The 22,221-nt window shown below is 41.5% G+C and overlaps 1 protein-coding gene across 1 annotated transcript in view; it reads left to right on the top strand.

Moving 5' to 3' along the window:
* LOC120860239 (excitatory amino acid transporter 3) overlaps positions 1-22,221 on the top strand; it is a 75,308-nt gene that overhangs the window by 27,864 nt on the left and 25,223 nt on the right. Inside the window, exon 2 of the mRNA XM_040236029.1 lies at positions 7,030-7,170. Coding sequence (XP_040091963.1) covers positions 7,030-7,170 — 141 coding nt within the window. The remainder of the gene's footprint in view (positions 1-7,029; positions 7,171-22,221) is intronic.

The following is a 22,221-nucleotide window of genomic DNA, read 5'->3' as shown; positions in this document are numbered from 1 at the left end:
ATAAATAATTGATGGTGCTGTAGCATCTAGTAATATGGTAGTTGAGCTAATGTGGATGAATCCTACCATCCCAAACACATAGAAATATAATACCCTTCTCCAAATTAATGTGTAACCCAAACTCAAAGAAAGAAAAATTCCCATGTACCAGAAATAAAAGGGAACACAAAGCCTGAAGTGTAAACAAAACCTGATAATAAGGTCTAAAGCCAATTATAGCCCTTGGAGAAGGCAATGGCACCCCACTCCAGTACTCTTGCCTGGAAAATCCCATGGACGGAGGAGCCTGATAGGCTGCAGTCCATGGGGTCACGAAGAGTCAGACACGACTGAGCGACTTCACTTTGACTTTTCACTTTCATGCATTGGAGAAGGAAATGGCAACCCACTCCAGTGTTCTTGCCTGGAGAACCCCAGGGATGGGGGAGCCTGGTGGGCTGCCGTCTATGGGGTCGCACAGAGTCGGACACCACTGAAGCGACTTAGCAGCAGCAGCAGCAGCAGCAGTGATGGGGGATGGGGTTCTAATATCCACATAGAGAAGAGGTAAGATCTTGGCCCATACAGGTGAAGGAGCTAGTATCATTCCTCTTCATAGAGCCTAAAACCTCAAAATTTGGTCCTACCCTTGGAAAGAAGGGGCTTCCCTTGTGGCTCAGATGGTAAAGAATCTGCCTGCAGTGTTAGGACTTGGATTCGATCCCTGGGTTGGGAAGATCCCCTGGAGACGGGAAAGGCTACCCACTCCAGTATTCTGGCCTAGAGAATTCCACGGACTGTATAGGCCATGTGGTTGCAAAGAGTCAGACACAACTGAGCGAGTTTCACTTCATTTCACTTAGAAAGAAGAACAGAAAAATTTTACCCTGTGACCCAGGGAAACCTCAAGAAAGCTGCCTTCTGCCCATGTCTAAGAGTAAAGAGGAAGAGAGGCACCCATGAGAAAATTAAAACTCAGACATATACTTACCTGGTTGTGTGGTCTAAATTTACACCAGCACAGAATATAGGAGGACTTTCCTCGTGACCTTAAAACTCCTAAACTCGCAGGAGAAACAGGTGTCCTATTATGTATAGGGACAATTTCACAACCATGGAAAGCCAACCCCCTTCCTAAAAGACAAATCTATGATCAAAAATTACAAATCACACAAGGAAATGACACAAGCAAGAGAATACAAAAGCTGGACATGATGCAACCATCTGAAAGAGTATGTAGTACATATGTTTAGCATGATTAAAAAAAGAAACAGATGGAAGAGAAAATAGGAAAAAGAAAAATGATGCTGTGAGAAGGATACAGTAACTTCCAGAAATGAAACTTAGAGACAATGGAATTGAAAACTCAGTGGGGGAGTTCCCTGGTGTGCAGGGGTTAATAGTCAGCCGCCTGTTGCTCCGGCTAAGCCATGAGAAAATCACCATGGGAAAAGAATAAAAGCAAAATATAGCAATACAGCATAACCCAAGTAAAAATACATTGGGTTGATTAGTTGGGGTTGTCATACCCTGCTAAGCTAAGGAAAAACATAGTGTGCACTTTGGAATGCTGCTTGTGCACACACTAAGATGTTTTCCCAAGGCATATGCACGTCTATGACCTCCAGCTAGGTGATAGCCCTTGTACAAGAAAATAACAAAGATAGTTTAAAGTAATCAATAAAATGGGAGAGATGACTAGGAACACAGGAGGCTGCCTTCAACGTAGCACAACAGATACTTCCTGCTTGCCAAGACACTAAATTAAAGTGATGCGGTTCTGAGGAACAGGGCTCTTGATCCAAGAGGTCTTGAGTCCCCTGATCCCATCTTTAACACTTTAATTCTGTCTCTAGTTTCTCTTTCCCAGACCTCACGTCGACTGCTTTCGATCACTCCCTGCTGCCCTGGGTGCAGCACTAGTGGCCTAGTGTTTAGGATTCTAGGCTTTCACTGCTGTGTCCTGAGTTCAGTCCATGGTTGGCAAACTGAGATAAAGGACCCCCAGACGAACTGCTTGGCCAACTCAGTAGCGTATGAAAAATGAAAACAATTTCACTTTACATATATTTGAGTTGATGAGATTGTGGGTAAATTTTTAACACTTTTGATTTCCAGTAGAGTTGTTAGAATATTGCCTATGCAGTAAATATATTTTTTAAGGCTTAAAAATAAAAGTTTTATAGACACACAGGTATCTGTGTTTTGTGTCAGAGTTCATGTAAAGAGCTTATATTTTTGAAGCTACTCAGCTCCAAAGGAAAAGATGAGAAAAGGGGGCAGGTATATTTCAGTGGAAGTATAGGATAGAGAAACCATCCTCCTATCTATTCAGAGTATGCTTGTTGTTGTTGTTTAGTCACTAAGTCCAACTCTTTTGCAACCCCATGGACTGGAGCCTGCCAGTCTCCTCTGTCCATGGGATTTCCCAGGCAAGAATACTGGAATAAGTTGCCGTTTTCTTCTCCAGGAGATCTTCCCAACCCAGGCATAGATCCTGCATTTCCTGCCTTGACAGGCATGTTCCTTACCACTGAGCTACCAGGGAGGCTCAGTGTATGCCAGGCCATTTGTTAATAACTTTATTCACCCCATACTTTTTATTTTCTGGTTATCAACACTCAGATTAGCTCCTCAGGGGCTTAATCTAGTGCTTAAAATAGTACATAACATGACAGCATGGCTAGATAACTATTTCAGTGGTAATTAAGAATGTATTTTCCTTTGCCAATAGTTCTTATTTAATCAAGACAGATTCAATCTGTGAACCAGAGAACTATTCTGGGGCTTTCATTAAAAACCACAAAAGATTTTAATCTCTTTTCTGCAAATACCCTAAAACAGGAACAATGCTGTTTTTATAAATCTGAATCAAATGCAATTCAGCTACTATCCCCAGATTAATTTTTATAACTATAAAGAACACATGTGCATAAGAACAAAGATTGGGTAGTGCCCCTATGAAGCGAGAAGGGAGAGCATGAAGTCCCTGTGAACTCTGGGTGGTGTCTTGCAGCTGATGTTTCAGAGGCCTCACTGGCTTCCCTAAGGACCCACTCTTGGCTGGGAGTGGATTTCCACAAGTGCCTTTGATTGTGGACAAATCAGGCTTCACAGCCACTGATTCAGCTGCCAGATCCTGGAATGAGGAGGAAAGGCCCACCCTCCGGCCCTGCTAGCCACCCAGGCAGTGTATGTTGCCAGAATGGCACGGGGCCTGTGCCTCGTGCCCTCGGCCCCTCCTTCCTCACCATACACTGATGCCTCGCAGCTCACAAACTGCTCCCATTCTTTGTTGAAAGGGCCGTGGTGAGATTTTGCTTCTTTTTGTTTTGTTTGTTTAAAATTAAAATTACCTATTTTCTTCTGCTGGACAGTATTTAATAGGGCAGGGTGTTGAGTTATCTGCTAGACTGGAGTACTGAAAAAACAAAACATGCATAAGAACAAAGTTTGGGTAGGACCTAGGAAATGGTGAGGAGAAAGGAGTGGATAGGTTGGTGCAATTAATTATTTATGACCTTTTATTTTGATCTCCAGAATTATTTCATAAACAATATTTTTAAAATAAACTTTGCAGGAAAACAAATCATCCCATTACCTCCAAAATAGGGCTACTGGACTGGCAATTGTTGTTTGAGACAACATGGGCATGAAACAATGACATCCTGTGTGTCTTTTCTATTTTAAAAAAAAACATTATTTTTGTCTGTGCTGGGTCTTTGTTGCTGCACGTGGGCTTTCTCTCGTTATGGTGCATGGGCTGCTCGCTGCAGTGGCTTCTTTTGTTGAAGAGCATGGGTTCTAGGGTGTACAGGTTCAGTAGTTGTAGTACATGGGCTTGCTCTGCAGCCTGTGGGATCCTCTTGGACAAGGAGTGCACCCCTGCATTGGCAAGCAGATTCTTAACCACTAGACCACTAGACCACCAGAGAAGTCCGTATCTTCTCTTTTAAGCTTAAGGTTTTAAACTGGAAGAAGAAATTTCTAGCTATGGTCTTGTTTTCCTCCCTAGCTTCTCCCTTCCTTGATTTACCAATGTATTTACATTTCATGTAAAAAACATTGCCAGCTCTCCAGGAGCCAATGAGCTGGTTTTATGATCCTGTTTTAAAACTGAGGACACTATGGCTCAGAGATGATCACACCTTGGCCCTCTGAAGGCACCTTTGAGGGCAGCCCTTTGGCCCTACCTCCAATCCCACCACTCGACAACAGGAGAAGGTAAAGTCATGACCCAAGTTATGTACTTTATAGGTGGTGGAGCCAGAACTCGATCCTGCTCTCCTAACACCATGTACTTCCCAACCATCTTAGTACCTGCTTGGGATCTTCCTGCCTGTGTGGGGAAAAGCAGGCCAAGAATGAGTTCCTGGTAATTAAAGGGCTACAACCATCTAGGTAACAATTGTACCTTTGGACTTACTTCCTGGACCTGCTGAAGGCCTCTGTATAGATATGCTATTCAGAAAGGTTCTTGGGCTTCATCTTCTCTGGTTCTGGGAGTGGCCCTACCATGTGCATCTGACCTGTGTACCCCTGGGTGGGCACTTAATCCCAGCAGCCCTTGGCTATGAATAAACCTCTCCATGTTCCTTCATCCATTCCAAGATTCTGACTCTGGAAAAGGGTAGGAAAGGATGTACACTGTGAAATCCTGGCTTCATCTTGGAACCTGGCAAATCTTCCAGTAATTTTTCTCTTATCCTGCGTCTCATTTTTCCAAATGTGTTTGAGACCAAGGCGTAGTACATCTATTCACAAATGTTAACTCCTGGCTGAGGTCATTCACCAGTATTTTTTGTTCTTGAGGGTCCTGGGATGACATCTCTGGCCCAGAGAGAATCTCCCAACTGCTTTTCCAAGTCTTGTTTGGTGTTTGTATTCTCCTTTCAGTCAACAAATATCAGAATATAATTTGTGATATTCAACTTCAAGAACAAGCTTGATAGAAAGCGTTCATTACTAAATACAGTAACTTATTCATTGTGCTTGTCACCTTTGATTGCTTTTAAATGACTCCTTGTGGAGACTCTTTTTATCTTTACCATTAAAAACCCATATCTGGTTAAAGGCTGAAAAATAGCAAGTACATTTCTTTCTAACTGCTTTGCATTCATTTGGGGTGGAGATGATTAGAGGCACAGTTAATCGTTGGTAATATAAACCCTAAGATGGGAGCACATGGGTTCTTTTGCTACCCAACAGAGTGCTTTTGTGGCTGGTTTTTAAGCACAGACACATCTCCTTTATTTTTACATACAGAGCTTTCTTTGACATACAAGCCAAAATTTTACTTGAAGCAACCTGAATACTAAGAGAGAGAGTATCTGGTTTTTCTGTTTGTTTAAAGCACTGAACATCACAGAGCATCCTTATAGAACAATATATTTACGTTCCGTATAGAACAGCTAAACATAGCTAATTAAGTAAGTAGTAAGCACAACATGCTTTTAATATTTGCTTAAAATATTTTGAATCCTTGGTGTTCTTAACCATTCTGGAGTCTCTAACGCTTAAGTTTTGAAATCTGTATCAAAAAAAATCAAAAATACAGAGGCTTTTTTGTTTGTTTGCTTTAACTGCAATTTCAAAAATGTTTATATGTATATGTTTGCTCCAAAAATAATTTAAAATGGCTGATCAGAAATACATTCAATAATGTATGTACAAAATAGAGATCAAGGCAAAGGTGAAATATGTAGGAAAATAAAAGCTAAAGATAAGGTTACTTATCTAATGTAACTTATAAATGTTTCATATAAGGTTACTTATGGGCTTCCCTGGTGGCCTAGATGATAAAGAATCTGCCTGCAGTGTGGGAGACCTGGGTTCAATCTCTGGGTTGGGAAGATCCCCTGGAGAAGGGCATGGCAACCCACTCTAGTATTGAGAATCCCCATGGACAGAGGAGCCTGGCAGGCCAGTCCATGGGGTCGCAAAGAGTCAGACACGACTAAGCACAGCACAGTGGGCATGAGAAGTATACCAGAATTTAAATGAAAACTCTACTGTTGATTATAATTGACATCTCTTCATTTGCTCTAGTGTTCTTAACTGTATGCAAATAACTCTAAATTTTCACATACTAATTATTTGCATTTGCAAATTAACATATCCAGTTATATCCTTCCTGAATGTTCTTGCCCTCTAGTCATTTTACTTCCGATTAGCATGTCATCCATCAGAGGTTGATGAAGAAAAAAAAAGATGTGTGAGTCATCCCAAAAGATGTGTGAGTTTTCTTTCTTGATTAATAGAAGGTAGTAGGGAGTGGCAGTTGATGGGAATAGGGTGGGGTAGGGCAACTGGATGTTATTAGAAGAAATACTTAAAATTTGTGAATTTTAGTTGTCAGAGTCCTCTCAGAAGTGAAACAATTCATACCAACATCATCTTAAGGCAAGCTTTCAGAGAATGCATACTGTTTCTTAATATTGAACATTTCCCTACTATATTTAAAATAGATAACCAACCTACCATATAGCACAGGAAACAATACTCAATGTCTTGTAATAACCTGTAAGGGAAAGTAATCTGAAAAATATGTATAACTGAATCATTTTGCTATGAAACTAACACATTGTAAATCAACTCTACTTCTATAAAAAGAGAAGAGTATTACTAAAATTTTATTAAAAGAATATGAGAAAAATACAAACTGATATGTAAAGTATAAAATATGTAAAATATCTATAGATAGACAATAAAAGTGGTGTGTAAAACAATTGTTATATTGGGCTGGCTAAGATTGAACTTTTTTTTTCCTTCTCACAGTATTCTTTGATGTTTTGTCATGATAATATAATTGAAGGGAAATAAAGGAGATGGAAAAAGCTTGCATATGAATTTTACTTTTTACAGATTTACTCATTACCTTTTAAAATGCAATTTGTTTTTTAAGTCTAATATTTGCCGACTCAAGGAAGATCATCAAAATTATTTTTCTTGCCACTAAAAATTCTATTTGGGAGATATTTTTTCATAGCAATTTATACCAAAAAAATCTAATGTTGTTCCTTTCTTCTTCCCAATCATTGTTTTTCTTAGGGATTGTTATAGGAGTCTTGGTTCGAGAATACAGCAAGCTGTCTAACCTGGAGAAATTCTACTTTTCCTTTCCTGGAGAGATTCTGATGAGAATGCTGAAACTCATCATTTTACCATTAATTGTATCCAGCATGATTACAGGTACCTTTAGAAAACTGATGTTCTCTGTGATTATTTAAGGAGCCATCTAATCACCTGAGTTGTTCTTATTAAGGAAAAAATCAAAATGCATCTAATGTATCACACACATACATACCTCCCTTGGAAAGTACATATTTGCTTGAGTGAAATATTTCATTATTCACAAAGTGGCATTGCTCTGCCTGTAGCACTGTCTACCACAGCTCAGATCTTCGTTTGACCAGCTGTAGAATGTCTCGTGAGGAAGGGGAAAAAAAGGCGTATTTGGTCACTTCCATGTCAGCCATCGGGCTTCCCTGCTGGCTCAGAGGGTAAAGCGTCTGCCTGCAATGCGGGAGACCCGGGTTCAATCCCTGGGTCGGGAAGATCCCCTGGAGAAGGAAATGGCACCCCACTCCAGTCTTCCTGCCTGGAGAATCCCATGGACAGAGGAGCCTGGTAGGCTACAGTCCACAGGGTCGCAAAGAGTCGGACACGACTGAGCGACTTCCTGTTCACTTTTCTTCCTTCCGTGTCGTCCAGCATCCTCAGGCAAAATGTGGTTACCAGCTTGGATCATGTTTTCTGTAATTTACTCATTTGTTTCTCAGCTGCAGCCATCATGCCTCTAGCCTTTCAGCCTGCAGGGTCCTCTGTCCCCTCTTCTCACTACTTCCACTCCTCCACAGATCTCAGAACCTACTATATACTTGCCTTGGAAATCTGCCCAGGGACCAGTAGTCACATGTTGTGGGAAAGGTTTAATGATGGGTTGGTACCATATTTCAAAAGCCTGGTGTTTTTAAACCTGAACTTGTGACACACTTGAATTTGGAAATGATTTTTCCCTTATGAATTGTTATGTTGCAGGGTATCTTTATAGAACACACTCCTTTATGTAGGTAGAGATTAATTGGCTTTATACAAATGTCAGTCATCTGGGTATGGTTAGCTCCTCTGTGGCTTCCATACTTTCTTGTCTTTTTCTCATTCTGGCAGTAGGTAAAATGCAGCAATTGCTAGTATTGCCAACTTGAAAATCACAGTTTTATATAACCATGCAATTAGGGTTCTTGACATATCCTCTTCTAGAACATTTTTCTCTACTGCCACTAAAGAGATGTAGGACTGATCTCTGTAGAGCTGGACATTGGCGGGGGGAAGGATGGATGGATGTCAGGCTCTGCTGCTTTCAGCAACTGCATTGCTTCAGTGGTAGACTTAGCCATTGAACTTTTGAAGTGCCAAACTCCAATCAGACCAGAGTCCACTGGAAGCCTAGTTCTTAAGTGGTCTTGGTGTTCTTGGCTTATTATAGACATAAAGAGAATATAATTATGTTTTGAAATGCCTGGTTTTCTTTTAGGGCCTGCAGCCAGAGGGCCAGATCAGCAGACCAGTCCTTTGTACCATATAATGATTATTTGTTTTAACTTCAAATTATTGGAGGCATTTAAAATTTGGAAGACTTCATGTAAACATCCATATTTCTGGCTTCTTCTGAAAAAAAAAAAAAAAAAGATCAGGAAACACTGGGGCCAGTTCCCCACACACCATAGTGGTTTGGAGCTGAGAAACAGCCACGGTGTTTAGTTGGTGCAAATGCATGTGAGATGCCACAGTTCCTGTCACTCCGATACCTCACCCACTTTACTCATTCACATTACCTGCCTTCTCCTGTGGAGATGGCTGTTCTATAAACCCTTAGAATTTTCTCCATATCAAAGAGTTGTAATCTTTTCTTAGGGTCTTTTGAGAACATGATGAAAGCTTTGGACTCTCTCTCAAGAAAAATTTTCAAAGCTGTTCCTATGTACTGTATTTTGCATGCAGTTGCACAAAGGTTCATAAACTACTTTGTGATTGATACTTACATCTATGGAGGAAGGTATGGAAAGTTGATCCAGCTTAGGCAGCAAATCCAAAACCCATGCAGTAAGCCAGATTTTATAAGAAAAGGTAACAATACTGTGTGAATATAGTAGTTGGATATATTAGATGTTGAAAATATGTACTTGGCATTTGATAACAAGTAAGATTTTTGCAGTCTGTTTTGAGTGCTAGCTCAGCCTTGCAAATAATCTAGGAAAATAATTTGCATTCCACTTGCATAGCCCAGCTGCTTTTTGAAGGTGTAGCACAAATCTGGAAATTTTTACACTTTTCCCTCATCAAAACCCACAGTTAAACACTATCCATTCTTTTGACATAAAGTGATAAAATGGTCAAAGATTCAAAGGACATGAACAAAGCAGGAATGGGTACAATGATGATAATTTGTGTTTTAAGTTTTCAGATTAAAAGGAAAAAATAATAACAGTACTAAGGCAAGGTTATGGGAAAACAGGCTCAATCACTCTTTCAGTTACTGTATAATTGGAACCAACTTTCTGGGGAGAAGTTTGGAACATGTTCTGATCTTTCTACCTTGCATTTCTATTCTGATGAATTTAACATAAATCATCAGAGATAGGTTCAAAGATTTAGGTACAAGGGTGTTCATGGTAATATTTGTTTGTATAATGGTGACAAATTATAAGCAATCTAAATGTATGTTATACCCATAAGTTAGGATTCTATGCACCTATTAAAAACTTTGTTTTGGAAACATGTTTAATGAAGGTTGAAAATGTTCCTGTTACAATATAAAGTAGGAGAATAAAATAAATTAGATAAGATATTGTGTACAATACAAATTTTATTAAAATTTATATACATTTTTAAAAGTTAGGACCAAAACCAAATGGCTAGCAATGATTAGATTCAGTTAGTAAGAAAAAATGATCACTGAGCTTTCTTTTATGTTTTAAAGGCAAACACACATTATTTTTCTGTTTGTTTTGTATTTTCTTTCTTCTTTTTTCCTTCCTTCCCTGCCCTCCCTTTCCTTCCTTCCTTCCTTCTCCCCTTCATTCCTTCCAGAAGAAGTAGGTGGGATGGATTCTGCTCTGTACCCCTCCAGCCTTGCCTCTGGTAGTCTCCCTGCCCTTCTGCTCCCCAGCTCTGCCCCCTGCCCCTGCTCAGCACCACCTTTACCTGGTGTGTGGTCCTTCCCCGAAACCCTGCAGTGATCCTCAGCCTCCCAACCCAGAACAGAGCCAGGAGGGTGAAGCAGAAGATGGCTGTGGAAAATATACAGGAAGCGCAGCTTTCAAGTTTCAAAAACCTTTATAAATCCAGCAGATCAAGAGCTTATTTCATACACTTATTAGGACAAAGGAGAATTCATGCTGGAAGCAGGGGAGAGCTGAGTGAGTGCCCTAAGGATACATAAATCAGTGGCAGAGAGACAGTAAAACCTGAGACGAATAATCTGTACTTATGCATAATCTTGCCAAATTAACAAAGTAACAAAACCTCTGCCATCAAAGCCTCTGCTGACATAAAACTACTTTATAGTTTTTTTTTTTTAAACAGGGAGAATCTCTCTTCATGTGATAAGCCGTCACATTAATCAAGGAAATTTGAATATAGACTGGTTATTAGGTGGTATAGAGAAATTTTTGAGGGACTTCCCCGGCAGTCCAGTGGCTAAGTCTCTGTGCTGCCAATGGAGGGGGCTCAGGAACCATCTCTGGTCTGGGAACTAATCTCACATGCTGTGTGGTGTGGCCAAAAATAAATATATAAATGAAAGGTTTTAATTTAACAGAGAGTTTGTTATTCATAATACAAATAAATTCTTTTAAAAAAAGAAATTGTTGATAGTGCTGATAGTGGCATTTAATTATATAAGAAACTGATATTTTTTTTTTTAAGTGTATAGGATTATGTAGGGATGAAAATGACATGTCTGGAACTTGCTTTAACACACACAAAGAGAGAAGGCACAATGGACATCATCTCAAGGCATTTTTAGAGGCAGATAGTTTAGGCACTAGCAGAATCCTACCCTTAATTTATATCCTGAAGGATACACCCATGCCACATGCAGAAAATCTGCACTTTGACCCCATGAGCGTTAAGGTCTGTAAGCTGTATTTGTATCCCACAGCCAGCGAAATAGCAGGGGAGATGGCTTATGAACATGCCTGAGAAGTGTGGCTCTGGAAATCCTGGCCCAGGTCTTAATCAACCAGTGAGTTTAAATTTAGGTCACATTTTCTTTAATACCCAGCACAGGAATGAAACGACTCCTTGCCTCCTGTTCTGAGAGATTCCCCAAGCATCCCCATAGGAAGCTGTCTTACTCCCCTGATGCAGAAGCTGGAACAACAACAATCTGATCTCACCTCCAGAGGCAGAGAAAGGTTCCCCGTTTGGGGTTTAACTAAGGCTTAGAGATAAATAGCATTTATTAAAGCTTAAATACAAATGGTATTTATCAGAATATATGTGTGAATGGTTTCCCTACAAGAGAATCTGGAAAGTGTTTTTGTAAAGGGCCAGATAAGTGAATATTCAAGACTTTTTGAGCCATATGGTCCCTGTCCAACTCTCCAACTGGGTATCACAGAAAGGCAGCAATAGACAATATGTCAGTGATTGGGCCTGGGTGCATTGCCAATAAAACATTTATTTACAAAAAAATTAAAAAAGAATAGGAGACAAGCTGGCAGCTGAACTATCTGAGTGACAAACCAATTTCCGGAGAAAATGCTACTCATACCAAGTGGTGAGTGTAAATGCCTTGAAGAGACACTGAAGAATGGAGGATGGAGCAGATAAAGTGACATCTCAAGGTATTTGGAGACACACACACACACCCCCCCCCCCCGCCCCCGGTTTTAAGTTCAGATTTCGCAGGTGACATCCTTGTGCTATTTAGGCTGGGGAGGGCATTTTTTTTAAGAATATGTATTCATTTACTCGTAAGTGGCTGTGTCCTGGGAAGCCACCCACACCTCCAGTAGAAAGAATCATTCCATGTGCCTCCCTGAAACAGGTTCAGTTTAATTCAGCAAACACTGGTTAACTGTGTGAAAACAAGCTAATCCTGTGAGGGACTGATGTTTCCTCCAGCCACCTGGTCATGGACCTCAGGTCTTCTGCTGGTCCGTGAGTCCCTTGTTGGCAAGAAGGTATAAGAGGTGAAGATGCACATATCATTTGGCTGCACACCTTGCTGTTAGGTAGCTAAGAGCATCCACTATCAACTTTAGCTATGGGGGAAAAGTATGCTTGCTTTTCTTGAAACACTGGTGTGTGTTTGTTTGTTTGTTTTTAATATAGTTCAGTCTCTATGATTATAAATTTAAAACTTCCTGCTGGAGCTTAAAATCATTCAGGTTGAGAATGAACATCTTAACCTCATTTGCACCATCTAGAACCACTGCATTCTGCCTGCATTCCAAGAAACACCTCCTTCGTTTTTTCCCAACCTTGTTTGGGAACCAAGAAGATAAGATGTCCTAAACAACTTTGCACACACAAATTAAACATTTCCCTGAGACCAGAAGTTTTTGTTGCATTAGAACACAGCTGTTGAAGCCAGAAGGCTTATTATATTAATTGGTTTTCTACAGTGCCTTTTCTCCAAAGAAGGAAGGTATACATTGTGTACATAAGGGATGGAGTTCCCATAATGAATGTGCCACTTGTTGCCACAGTAACAAAGAGAAAAATGACAAGAGATAAATATCCCCTGCTTCAGTCTCTGACATAGTGAAGCCCAGAGAATTCACCATGAATGAGCTTTCCTTCTTCCTAAACCAGTACTAGACTGGTTCACAGCTCTGTTCAACTGAGTTAAAAAAAAAAAAGTGAGACTCATATAGTTTAGTCACTTTTCCACAATTGCCTCTCTTTGTCAACCTAATATAAAAGCAAGTACTTTCATCATTTCTTTGGAACTTAATTCTTTATGATGGCTTCCATGTCACATAAGACTTGTATTAAATAAATGTGCATGTTTTTCTCCTGTTAAGAAAAAATGAGAAATCATGCAGGGATTCTAAGGAATCTCATAAGTTCAATATGTGGATCTGGAAGACATTCGTTCATGCCTTCATATCTTCAATGTCCCAGGCTGTATGCTGGGCACACAAGACACAAAGAGATGTCCAGGTCTTCAAGAAAAGGAGACTACCTTTGCAATGCTCTGTGATAAGTCTTTCTGGGAATGAGGATGCAGGAAGGGACACTGGGTGGAGTTTTGAAGAAGAGAGAGGAATCAGATGAAGTGGCAGGCATTCTAGACAGAAGAAAATAGAAGGCTCAGAATCTTGGGAGGACAGTGAGACTTTGACTGGAAGGCTGCAAACCTGGGGAGGAAGCAAGGGAATGGAAGGTAAGGGCATGGCTTCATGGGGTTTGTGCACCTTCCTGGGGATTCTGGACATAAGCTTGTAGGCACGGGGAAACAGAGCAGTGACTCCCACCTGTGCCATTCCCGCCAAGAAACACCCTGAACAAGCTTTCAGTGGAGAAGTATTGTTTAAAAGAAAATTCAGTAACACTCAAAGATGGTAAGGCAGACTTTATTCCAGATTGTCACAGTAGGTAGAGGGACCACTGCAATGGGACTCTGCAGTAGAGGAAAGAGAGTAGGTTCAGGTCCGAATGAATGCAACATGAGGCAATGGGAAATGATGGCCAATGACCTGGGTAGCAGGATCAGTGGATGGAAAATTACTGTGAAGAAACGTCAGCGGTAAGGGGGATTCTGGCTAAATCGACCTAACAGGATTTTTGGTAAAGACAGCCCAGGGTAATCAGATACCACCTCTGCACTATGACACAGTGTTATCATTATCCATATGTCATAGTGCATGGAAAGTGCTATTTTCTGTTTTCTCTGGGGAAGTAATGAACTTATTTTTAATCCTCATAGCAACCCAGTGAAAGTAAGTAGGAACTTACCTCTATCTTTAGAGATGAGGAAACAGAAAGTTGAAGAGAGATTAAGCCAGTTTTCCAACACAGATCATAAGGGCAGCACCTAGGACTGCCCTCCAGCACCCAGGGGTGATGGATAATGAGGAGCCTGATTAGATATGGAGAGTGATCAGATATTGGGGGTTTGATCAAACTAACTTAGCAGTGTTCTTGCTAAAACTAGATTTTACTAGTTAGGCCTAGGAGAAAATTTTTTAATTTACTCTTTTGTCTGATACTATAAGAAGTTTCTAGACAGTCCCTACATTGGCATCAGAACCTGCAGGGCCAATATTAGAATCAAGCCAAACCAGGTGAGTTCACACAGTGCATTCATTCTGGAAACGAAAACAATAGGATTGCTCTGCCTCGCATGTTAAGTTCCCCAGCAAACAAGCAGCTTCAACCCAGAGACCCGAGCTACCAATTTTTTGAGATAAGAAGAAGCAAAGAGAGAGCTCAATAATAACTAGGTTGTGGTAGAAAGCTAAAAAAGTCTCCCTGAGCTGTTCGCTATCCCGATGTCAAAGCACAGGCTTTGAAGAGAGTAGCTGAGCTCCTCAGATCCTCTGAGGTGTGTTTAATGCTTATTGAACAAGAAACCTCCTATAAAAGCTCATTGGGTCTTATGATAAATTGGTCCCAAATACAAATAGCACTCTCCTTTATGATATTAAAAAAAAATGTTAAAACAGCTCTTGGGTTGCTGAAGAAACAGGAGACTCGCCTGCTGCTCCTTGACAGATATTTTGAACATCAAATGTGAACCTGCTGACAAAGGCTGCGAGAGCCTTTAGTTCATTTTGCTGGGAACCAGTTTAATGTTGTTAACTTCACAGAATAGTCTGGGAGGTGACAGAACCTATTGAAAGGGACTTCTTTGTAATAATGTCTCTTAAGAAAAACTGACGTCATAGGGGAAGCATGCACAGAAACATATTTTGCATGCTCTCCTCTGCCTTTTCTTTTTCCCTTTTAACATCCTAGGAGTATTAATCCAGGCTGCCCTGATCAACAGAGTGAGAGCATAGCCTGACCTCAGCCTTGTTTTTTTCTGGGGAGGTAATGAACTTATTTTTTTAAATCCTCATAGCAATCCAGTGAAAATAAGTAGGAACTTACTTCTTTCTTTAGAGATGAGGGAACAGAAGTTGAACAGCGATTAAGCCAGTTTTCCAAGATCACACAGATCATAAGGGCAGCACCTGGGGCTGATGCAGACTCCCGAGCTCCATTCTGGAACCTTCTGCTGCCTGAGGACCAGAGCCTGGGAAGAGTTGCCTGGAGCCTGGTAGCCATATGTAGATGATTTGGTTATTCTTTCAATCAATATATGTTCATGGAGTTCCTCCCATGTGTGAACATTGGTGACTAGGCAGATATCTAGGTCTCCTGCCCTCGGAGTGCTTACAGTCTAATGAGAAAGACAGACATTAAATAAGGAGTGCATTAGTAATAATTGTGAAACATGGTATGAATGGGATGCCAAGTGAGGAGAGCCTGATTCAGCCTGGAGACTCAGGGAAGGGCTCTGAGGAAAAGACTTAAAAGCGGTTGAAAGAAGAGGAGAGTGAGACAGTCCAGCAGAGAGAAGAGCCTAGGCAATGGTCGGCTCTAGAAGAGGGCTGGTGGACCCTGCTGCAGGGCAGACAGGTGCCCTTCCCTCGGGGTCTTGTTGGCCTGGGTAAGGATTTCCTGTGTTATATTAAGTGCCAGTAGAAGCTTGCACCTGCTTGTGAAATGGCCCGATTGATGTTTTAAAAAGATCTCCTTAGTGGCCATGTGATTATGGAAGGGACAAACGAGTTAATACTTGTGAAGTGCCTTCCTTGTGCTCAGTGACACACTTTGTTATTGACCATTTCATTCAGCAGTAATGGAGGCTATTGACTGAGTAAAATTTAAATTCTGGTTACTGTCCTAGGCATGCTCTAGATATTGTTTCTAACCCTCGGAACAGCTGTTGTGCAAGATGCCATGGTTCACTTTGCTCCTCATAGTTACCCTTTAGGTGGCAGTTCAGTTCAGTTTAGTCGCTCAGTCGTGTCCAACTCTTTGCGACCCCATGAATTGCAGCATGCCAGGCCTCCCTGTCCATCACCAACTCCCAGAGTTCACCCAAATTTATGTCCATCGAGTCGGTGATGCCATCCAGCCATCTCATCCTCTGTCGTTCCCTTATCCTCCTGCCCCCAATCTTTCCCAGCATCAGAGTCTTTTCCAATGAGTCAGCTCTTCACATGAGGTGGCCAAAGTATTGCAGTTTCAGTTTCAGCTTTGGCATCAGTCCTAGCAATGAACAGCCAGGACTGATCTCTTTAAAATGGACTGGTTGGATCTCCTTGCAGTCCAAGGGACCCTCAAGAGTCTTCTCCAACACCACAGTTCAAAAGCATCAATTCTTCGGCGCTCAGCTTTCTTCACAGTCCAACTTTCACATCCATACATGACCACAGGAAAAACCATAGCCTTGACTAGACGGACCTTTCTTGGCAAAGTAATGTCTCTGCTTTTCAATATACTATCTAGGTTGGTCATAACTTTCCTTCCAAGGAGTAAGCGTCTTTTAATTTCATGGCTGCAGTCACCATCTGCAGTGATTTTGGAGCCCGCCAAAATAAAATCTGCCACTGTTTCCACTGTTTCCCCATCTATTTGCCATGAAGTGATGGGACCAGATGCCATGATCTTCGTTTTCTGAATGTTGAGCTTTAAGCCAACTTTTTCACTCTCCTTTTTCACTTTAATCAAGAGGCTTTTTAGTTCCTCTTCACTTTCTGCCATAGGCAGAGACATTTTAAATCTCCATTTTATAGGTGGGGAAACTGAGTCTGGGAGGAGAAGGCTGGGATTTGAGCCTAGGGTGTCCTACCAAAGTCTGTGCTTGTCTCTCTCCATGCCAGTGGCCTCTGCTGGTGACAGAGACAGGAGTCATCTGGATAAGAGGATGCCTCAGTGCAACAGTGTTGCTTGGATGATGTGTCCATTCACAATTGTGAGACATCATCAAATGCCAGACCGGGAAAAAAAAAACAAAACCTTCCAATAACAGAGTTAATTCTGACAACTTAATGGCAAGGTGGAGAGAGATTGTCACGAAATTTTGTTCTCTAGTGGGTGGTAGCTTAATCAGAGAGTCCTCAGAGGAGACTTTTACCCTCGGGTGTTTATTTTTAAAACATGCTATTGTTTAGCCCACGGCAACTTCTTCCTTTGCAGTGTTTTTATTAAAAAAAAAAAAAATTCTAATAGATTGTTACTGCTTTGGTCAGGAGCCAGCACCCCAGCTCATCCAAGCCTCCTCCAAAGGTAAAAAAACAAGTGTGGTTCCTTAAAGAGCTAGCAAGTACCCCTGAGTTCCTGGGACTGCTTGGAGTATATCTGTCTCTAGGCCACAGCCCAGCCTCAAAACTATCCCTAGATTTAAAGGACAATCCTGGACCCAGTGGTAACTGGACTTGTTAAAGAAAAGAAATTCAATGATACTTGTCAATTTGGGAAGGCAGACTTTTCCTAGGACCATATAGACAGTTGTAGGGACCACTGCAATGAGATTCTGCAGTGAAGGGGAGAGATTGGGCTCAACTCTGAATAGAGCATGAACAAGTGGGAATTTATAATCGAAAATTAGGTAGGGGTCAGTGGATGGACAACTCTTAAGAGGAAACATCAAGGGTAAGGGATTCTGGCTAACCCGACCCAACAAGATTCATGTTGAAGACAGGCCACAGTAAATCAGAAATCATCTGGGAGATGGTGGAGGATAAGGAACGTGATCATATATCAAGGGTAAGAGGTTCTTGCTAAAATTATTTTGCAAAGAAGTACACAGATGGGCCTACGAGAAGACTTGGAAGCCTGACTAAAATGTGGCCAAGGAAAGAATCTTTGTCAGAATCCTGCTCATCTTTTTCTGCTCAGTTCAGATGCTCACTATTGCAAGTTGCTCCTGGGGCACCTCAGCCTGTTGACACCTCTGGTTCCTCTGAAAGCCCATGGTACCTGTTCTCTGGACCAGTGCTTCACAGAGCATCCAGGTTTTAAAGTGGGTGGGAAAGATCTGGTTTTATAAATTTCCAATCCACATGGATCAATAATTTTTGTAAACTATAACATTAATGAATTACTAGAAAAAGATATAAAAAAAGAAAAAGACAAAGCGCTAGCCCTGTTTTTTGTTATTACACTCAACAGGCATAAAATTACTGTTCAGTTGTTATAAACATCTTTAAACGCCCTTTGATCTCTGCAGATCCTGCCACACCAGCTTTGTGGTGTATTAGTGTGCAGTCCTTTCTCATTTGTAAATTCCTTAAGGGAAGGTGTCAGTGCCCAGAAGAATTGAGTTCTAAGAGTGGGCTGTAAGGAAAGGTGGTCTTCTAGACCTCATCAGACACAAGGTGTGGCCAAAAAGCAAGGAATCCAGGAGGGTCTTTAGAGTAAAACCCCAGGATAAAGCACAATGATGTTTCACTTGTTTGGGGCTAAGGTAGGCCCACCATCTGACCTCCCCACAGTAAATGAGGGGGACATGTGGCTAGGTGTGACTAAGGAATTGCTTTTAAATTCTGTTTAATCTCAATTTAAATAGCCACATGAGGCTAATGGCTACTGTACTGGACATCAACACAATCTCTAGACCTCACCAGAGTGTCCAGCATTTCATGCGTGCTCAACAATGTTGAATGAATAGACTCAAGCTTAACTCCATTACAATAAACCAGGTAAACGATGAGGATAAACCAGATAAGCCATCATCTCCTGGTGTGCTTTTCCTTCCCCATGCTGACCACAGTGCTCTGAAGACTGAGGCTATTCTTTTCTTTCTCATTTTAAAGGTTTTTTAACTTATAAAATTATTTTTAATTGTGGTAAGATACGTACAACATAAAATTTACCATTAAGCACATTCACATTGTTGCATAACCATCACCACCACCACCCATCTCCAGAACTCTTTTCATCTTGCCAGCTGAAACTCTGTATCCATTAAATAGCTCCCCATTCTCCTTTATCAAGGGGGTCATATTCTTAACCACTGTGTTATACTAACTAAGATCATGGCATCTGGTCCCATCACTTCATGGCAGATAGATGGGGAAACAGTGGAAACAGTGGCAGATTTTATTTTGGGGGGGCTCCAAAATCAATGCAGATGGTGATTGCAGCCATGAAATTAAAAGACGCTTACTCCTTGGAAGGAAAGTTATGACCAACCTAGACAACATATTGAAAAGCAGAGACATTACTTTGCCAACAAAGGTCCGTCTAGTCAAGGCTATGGTTTTTCCAGTGGTCATGTATGGATGTGAGAGTTGGACTGTGAAGAAAGCTGAGCACCGAAGAATTGATGCCTTTGAACTGTGGTGTTGGAGAAGACTCTTGAGAGTCCCTTGGACTGCAAGGAGATCCAACCAGTCTATTCTAAAGGAGATCAGTCCTGGGTGTTCATTGGAAGGACTGATGCTGAAGCTGAAACTGCAATACTTTGGCCACCTCATGCGAAGAGTTGACTCATTGGAAAAGACTCTGATGCTGGGAGGGATAGGGGGCAGGAGGAGAAGGGGATGACAGAGGATGAGATGGCTGAAGGGCATCACTGACTCAATAGACATGAATTTGGGTAAACTCCGGGAGTTGGTGATGGACAGGGAGGCCTGGCATGCTGTGATTCATGGGATCGCAAAGAGTCGGACATGACTGAGCAACTGAACTGAACTGAACTGATACTAACTTCATGCATGTGCTACAAAATTCTAGTCCAGCACTACCCAGGTGCTGTGAAGATGGAAATGTTCTCTCTGTATGTTGTCCATTGCAGTAGCCACCAGCTCCATGTCACAAATGAGCACTTGACATCGAGAGGAGCTGTCTTCAGAGTCCAAGGTCTGGATTAAGTTACCGTTCAGAGAACAACATTCACTGAGCTAGACCACACACTCTCAACTGGAGCAATGTGGCCTTAAGGCAGCAGAAGCAAGTTTTTAGGGGTGGGCGGCAAGCTTACTCTTCTCATGTAAAGAGCATATGCTATGTGCTAAGTCACTTCAGTCATGTCCAACTCTTAGCAACCCCATAGACTTTAGCCCACCAGGTTCCTCTGTCCATGGGATTCTCCAGGCAAGAATACTGCAGTGGGTTGCCATTGCCTTCTCCAATGTAAAGAGCATATATATATATATATATATATATATACATATATATATATATATACACACACACATATATATATATATACACATTTAGTATATGAACAGATGTACAGTTTGTGCTATTAAAATTTCATGGGGTGGCAATGAGCAAAAAATATCTAAAACAGTCTGGGAGGGGCAAGTCGGTTGGAGCACATAATAATGAGAAAAAACAAGAGAAACACTAAAATGCTAAATGTGTTCTCACATGGAGGTCTGTTATGAGTGAAAAGTATTCTTGTTTGCCACTCTGGGAACCATACCAAACTGCCCTGTGTGAGTGGGTTTTAGGGAGATTACCTGCCAAGTTCCTAAATCTCTAACATAGGAGATCTTTGAAATGGGCTCACTTTGTAAGGAGCCATAAGAAGTGCAGTGGGCTTCCCACGTGGCACAGTGGTAAAGAACCCGCCTGCCAGTGCAGGAGGTGCAAGGGATGCGGGTTTGATCCCTGGGTCAGGAAGATCACCTGGAGAGAGAAATGGCAAGCCACTCCAGTATTCTTGCCTGGAAAATTCCATGGACAGAGGAGCCTGGCAGCCCGCAGTCCATGAGATCGCAGAGTCAGACAGAACTGAGCACACATACACACATAAGAAGTGTAGCTTTTTCTGTCACATGGAAGCATTTAGTACAAAATTCACAAAGCACCTTACTTAATGCACTGAGGATCCAGGAAGAATACGCCTCAGTCCAGAGCGCTATGGTCAGCATGGGGAAGGAAAAGCACACCAGGAGATGATGGCTTATCTGGTTTATCCTCATCGTTTACCTGGTTTATTGTAATGGAGTTAAGCTTGAGTCTGTTCATTCAACGTTGCTGAGCACGCATGAAATGCTGGACACTCTGGCGAGGCCTAGAGATTGTGTTGATGTCCAGCACGGTAGCCATTAGCCTCATGTGGCTATTTACATTGAGATTAAACAAAATTTAAAAGCAGCCCCTTAGTCACAGTAGCCACACGCCAACTGCTCCCTAGCCATCTGTAGCTACTGACTACTGTAGTGGACAGCACAGAGAACATTTCTATCACCACAGGAAGGTCTACTGGGCAGCACTGGTCTAGAATTTAGTAGCACATGGATAGACCCAGTGTGACATACATAGTGGTTAAGATCTGGCCTTTGGGGGTCAAACCAGCTCCACTGCTTGGCAGCTGTAAGACCCTAGCCTGTTACTTAGCCTTTCTGAGCCACAGTTTTCTCTGTAAAATGGGAGTAATCATGCCAGCCTGGCGGGGTTATAGTGAATATCAAAGGAGATGACACAACCCTCAGTCATTGTTCAATACACAGTGTCTATTGTCATTTTCATTATAATAATCATTATCATTATTACTGCCAACTTGGTGGCTATTACTGGCAACTGGGTGGCTAGACTATCCATCCAGACATTTTATATTCATGTTAAGTTCAGTAATGTTCCTGTTATAGAGGTTTTCAAATATTGGACTGTCTCCCTGCATATGTTCCCTCCCTTTATGGCAGCCACATCCCACCCCATCCTCAACATCCTTGAGATGTTGAGTCTGGATTTTGGTGCCACCTTTGCTCTCAATCAGTGGTGGCTAGAAAGGTAGAGGGGTAGCTCTAGGATGTGGAGAAGTATGACTGTTAATTTGAATGCATTTCTGATATATCCAGGAGATCTGTAGGACCTCAGTAGATTTGAGAAATGGGGAACAAAGTTCTTTCTGAAAGTAACTACAAGAGAGTTACTGTACTCGCAACAGCCAGGAGCTGACTACTTTGGGGGCTGTATTTAAAGTATTTCCACCAAGAATCTCATTATTATGAAGACTTTTATTGCCATCTGGGACCTGGAATAAAAGCAGAGGCACCAGCCCGTGGCCGAATCATTAAGACAAATTAAGACATTTTAACATATGCTGGAAACAATTACCCACATAGATTTAATTTGTTTCACTGCTGGAAGAAATTCCTGAGAGGGCAGGAGACACATACCCAAGACAATTCGGCAGCCACCCTGCGAACCTGTCACTTGTCGGCACCTTAGGGACTGGGAGATGCTTAAATGGATGTTGAGCAAAGGACAATATATCTG

This window comes from Oryx dammah, unplaced genomic scaffold (genome assembly GCF_014754425.2).
Source record: "Oryx dammah isolate SB20612 unplaced genomic scaffold, SCBI_Odam_1.1 HiC_scaffold_11050, whole genome shotgun sequence".
Classification (NCBI taxonomy): Eukaryota; Metazoa; Chordata; class Mammalia; order Artiodactyla; family Bovidae; genus Oryx; species Oryx dammah.
Note: the sequence above shows the minus strand (reverse complement) of the source record. Positions and strands in the feature narration are given on the sequence as shown.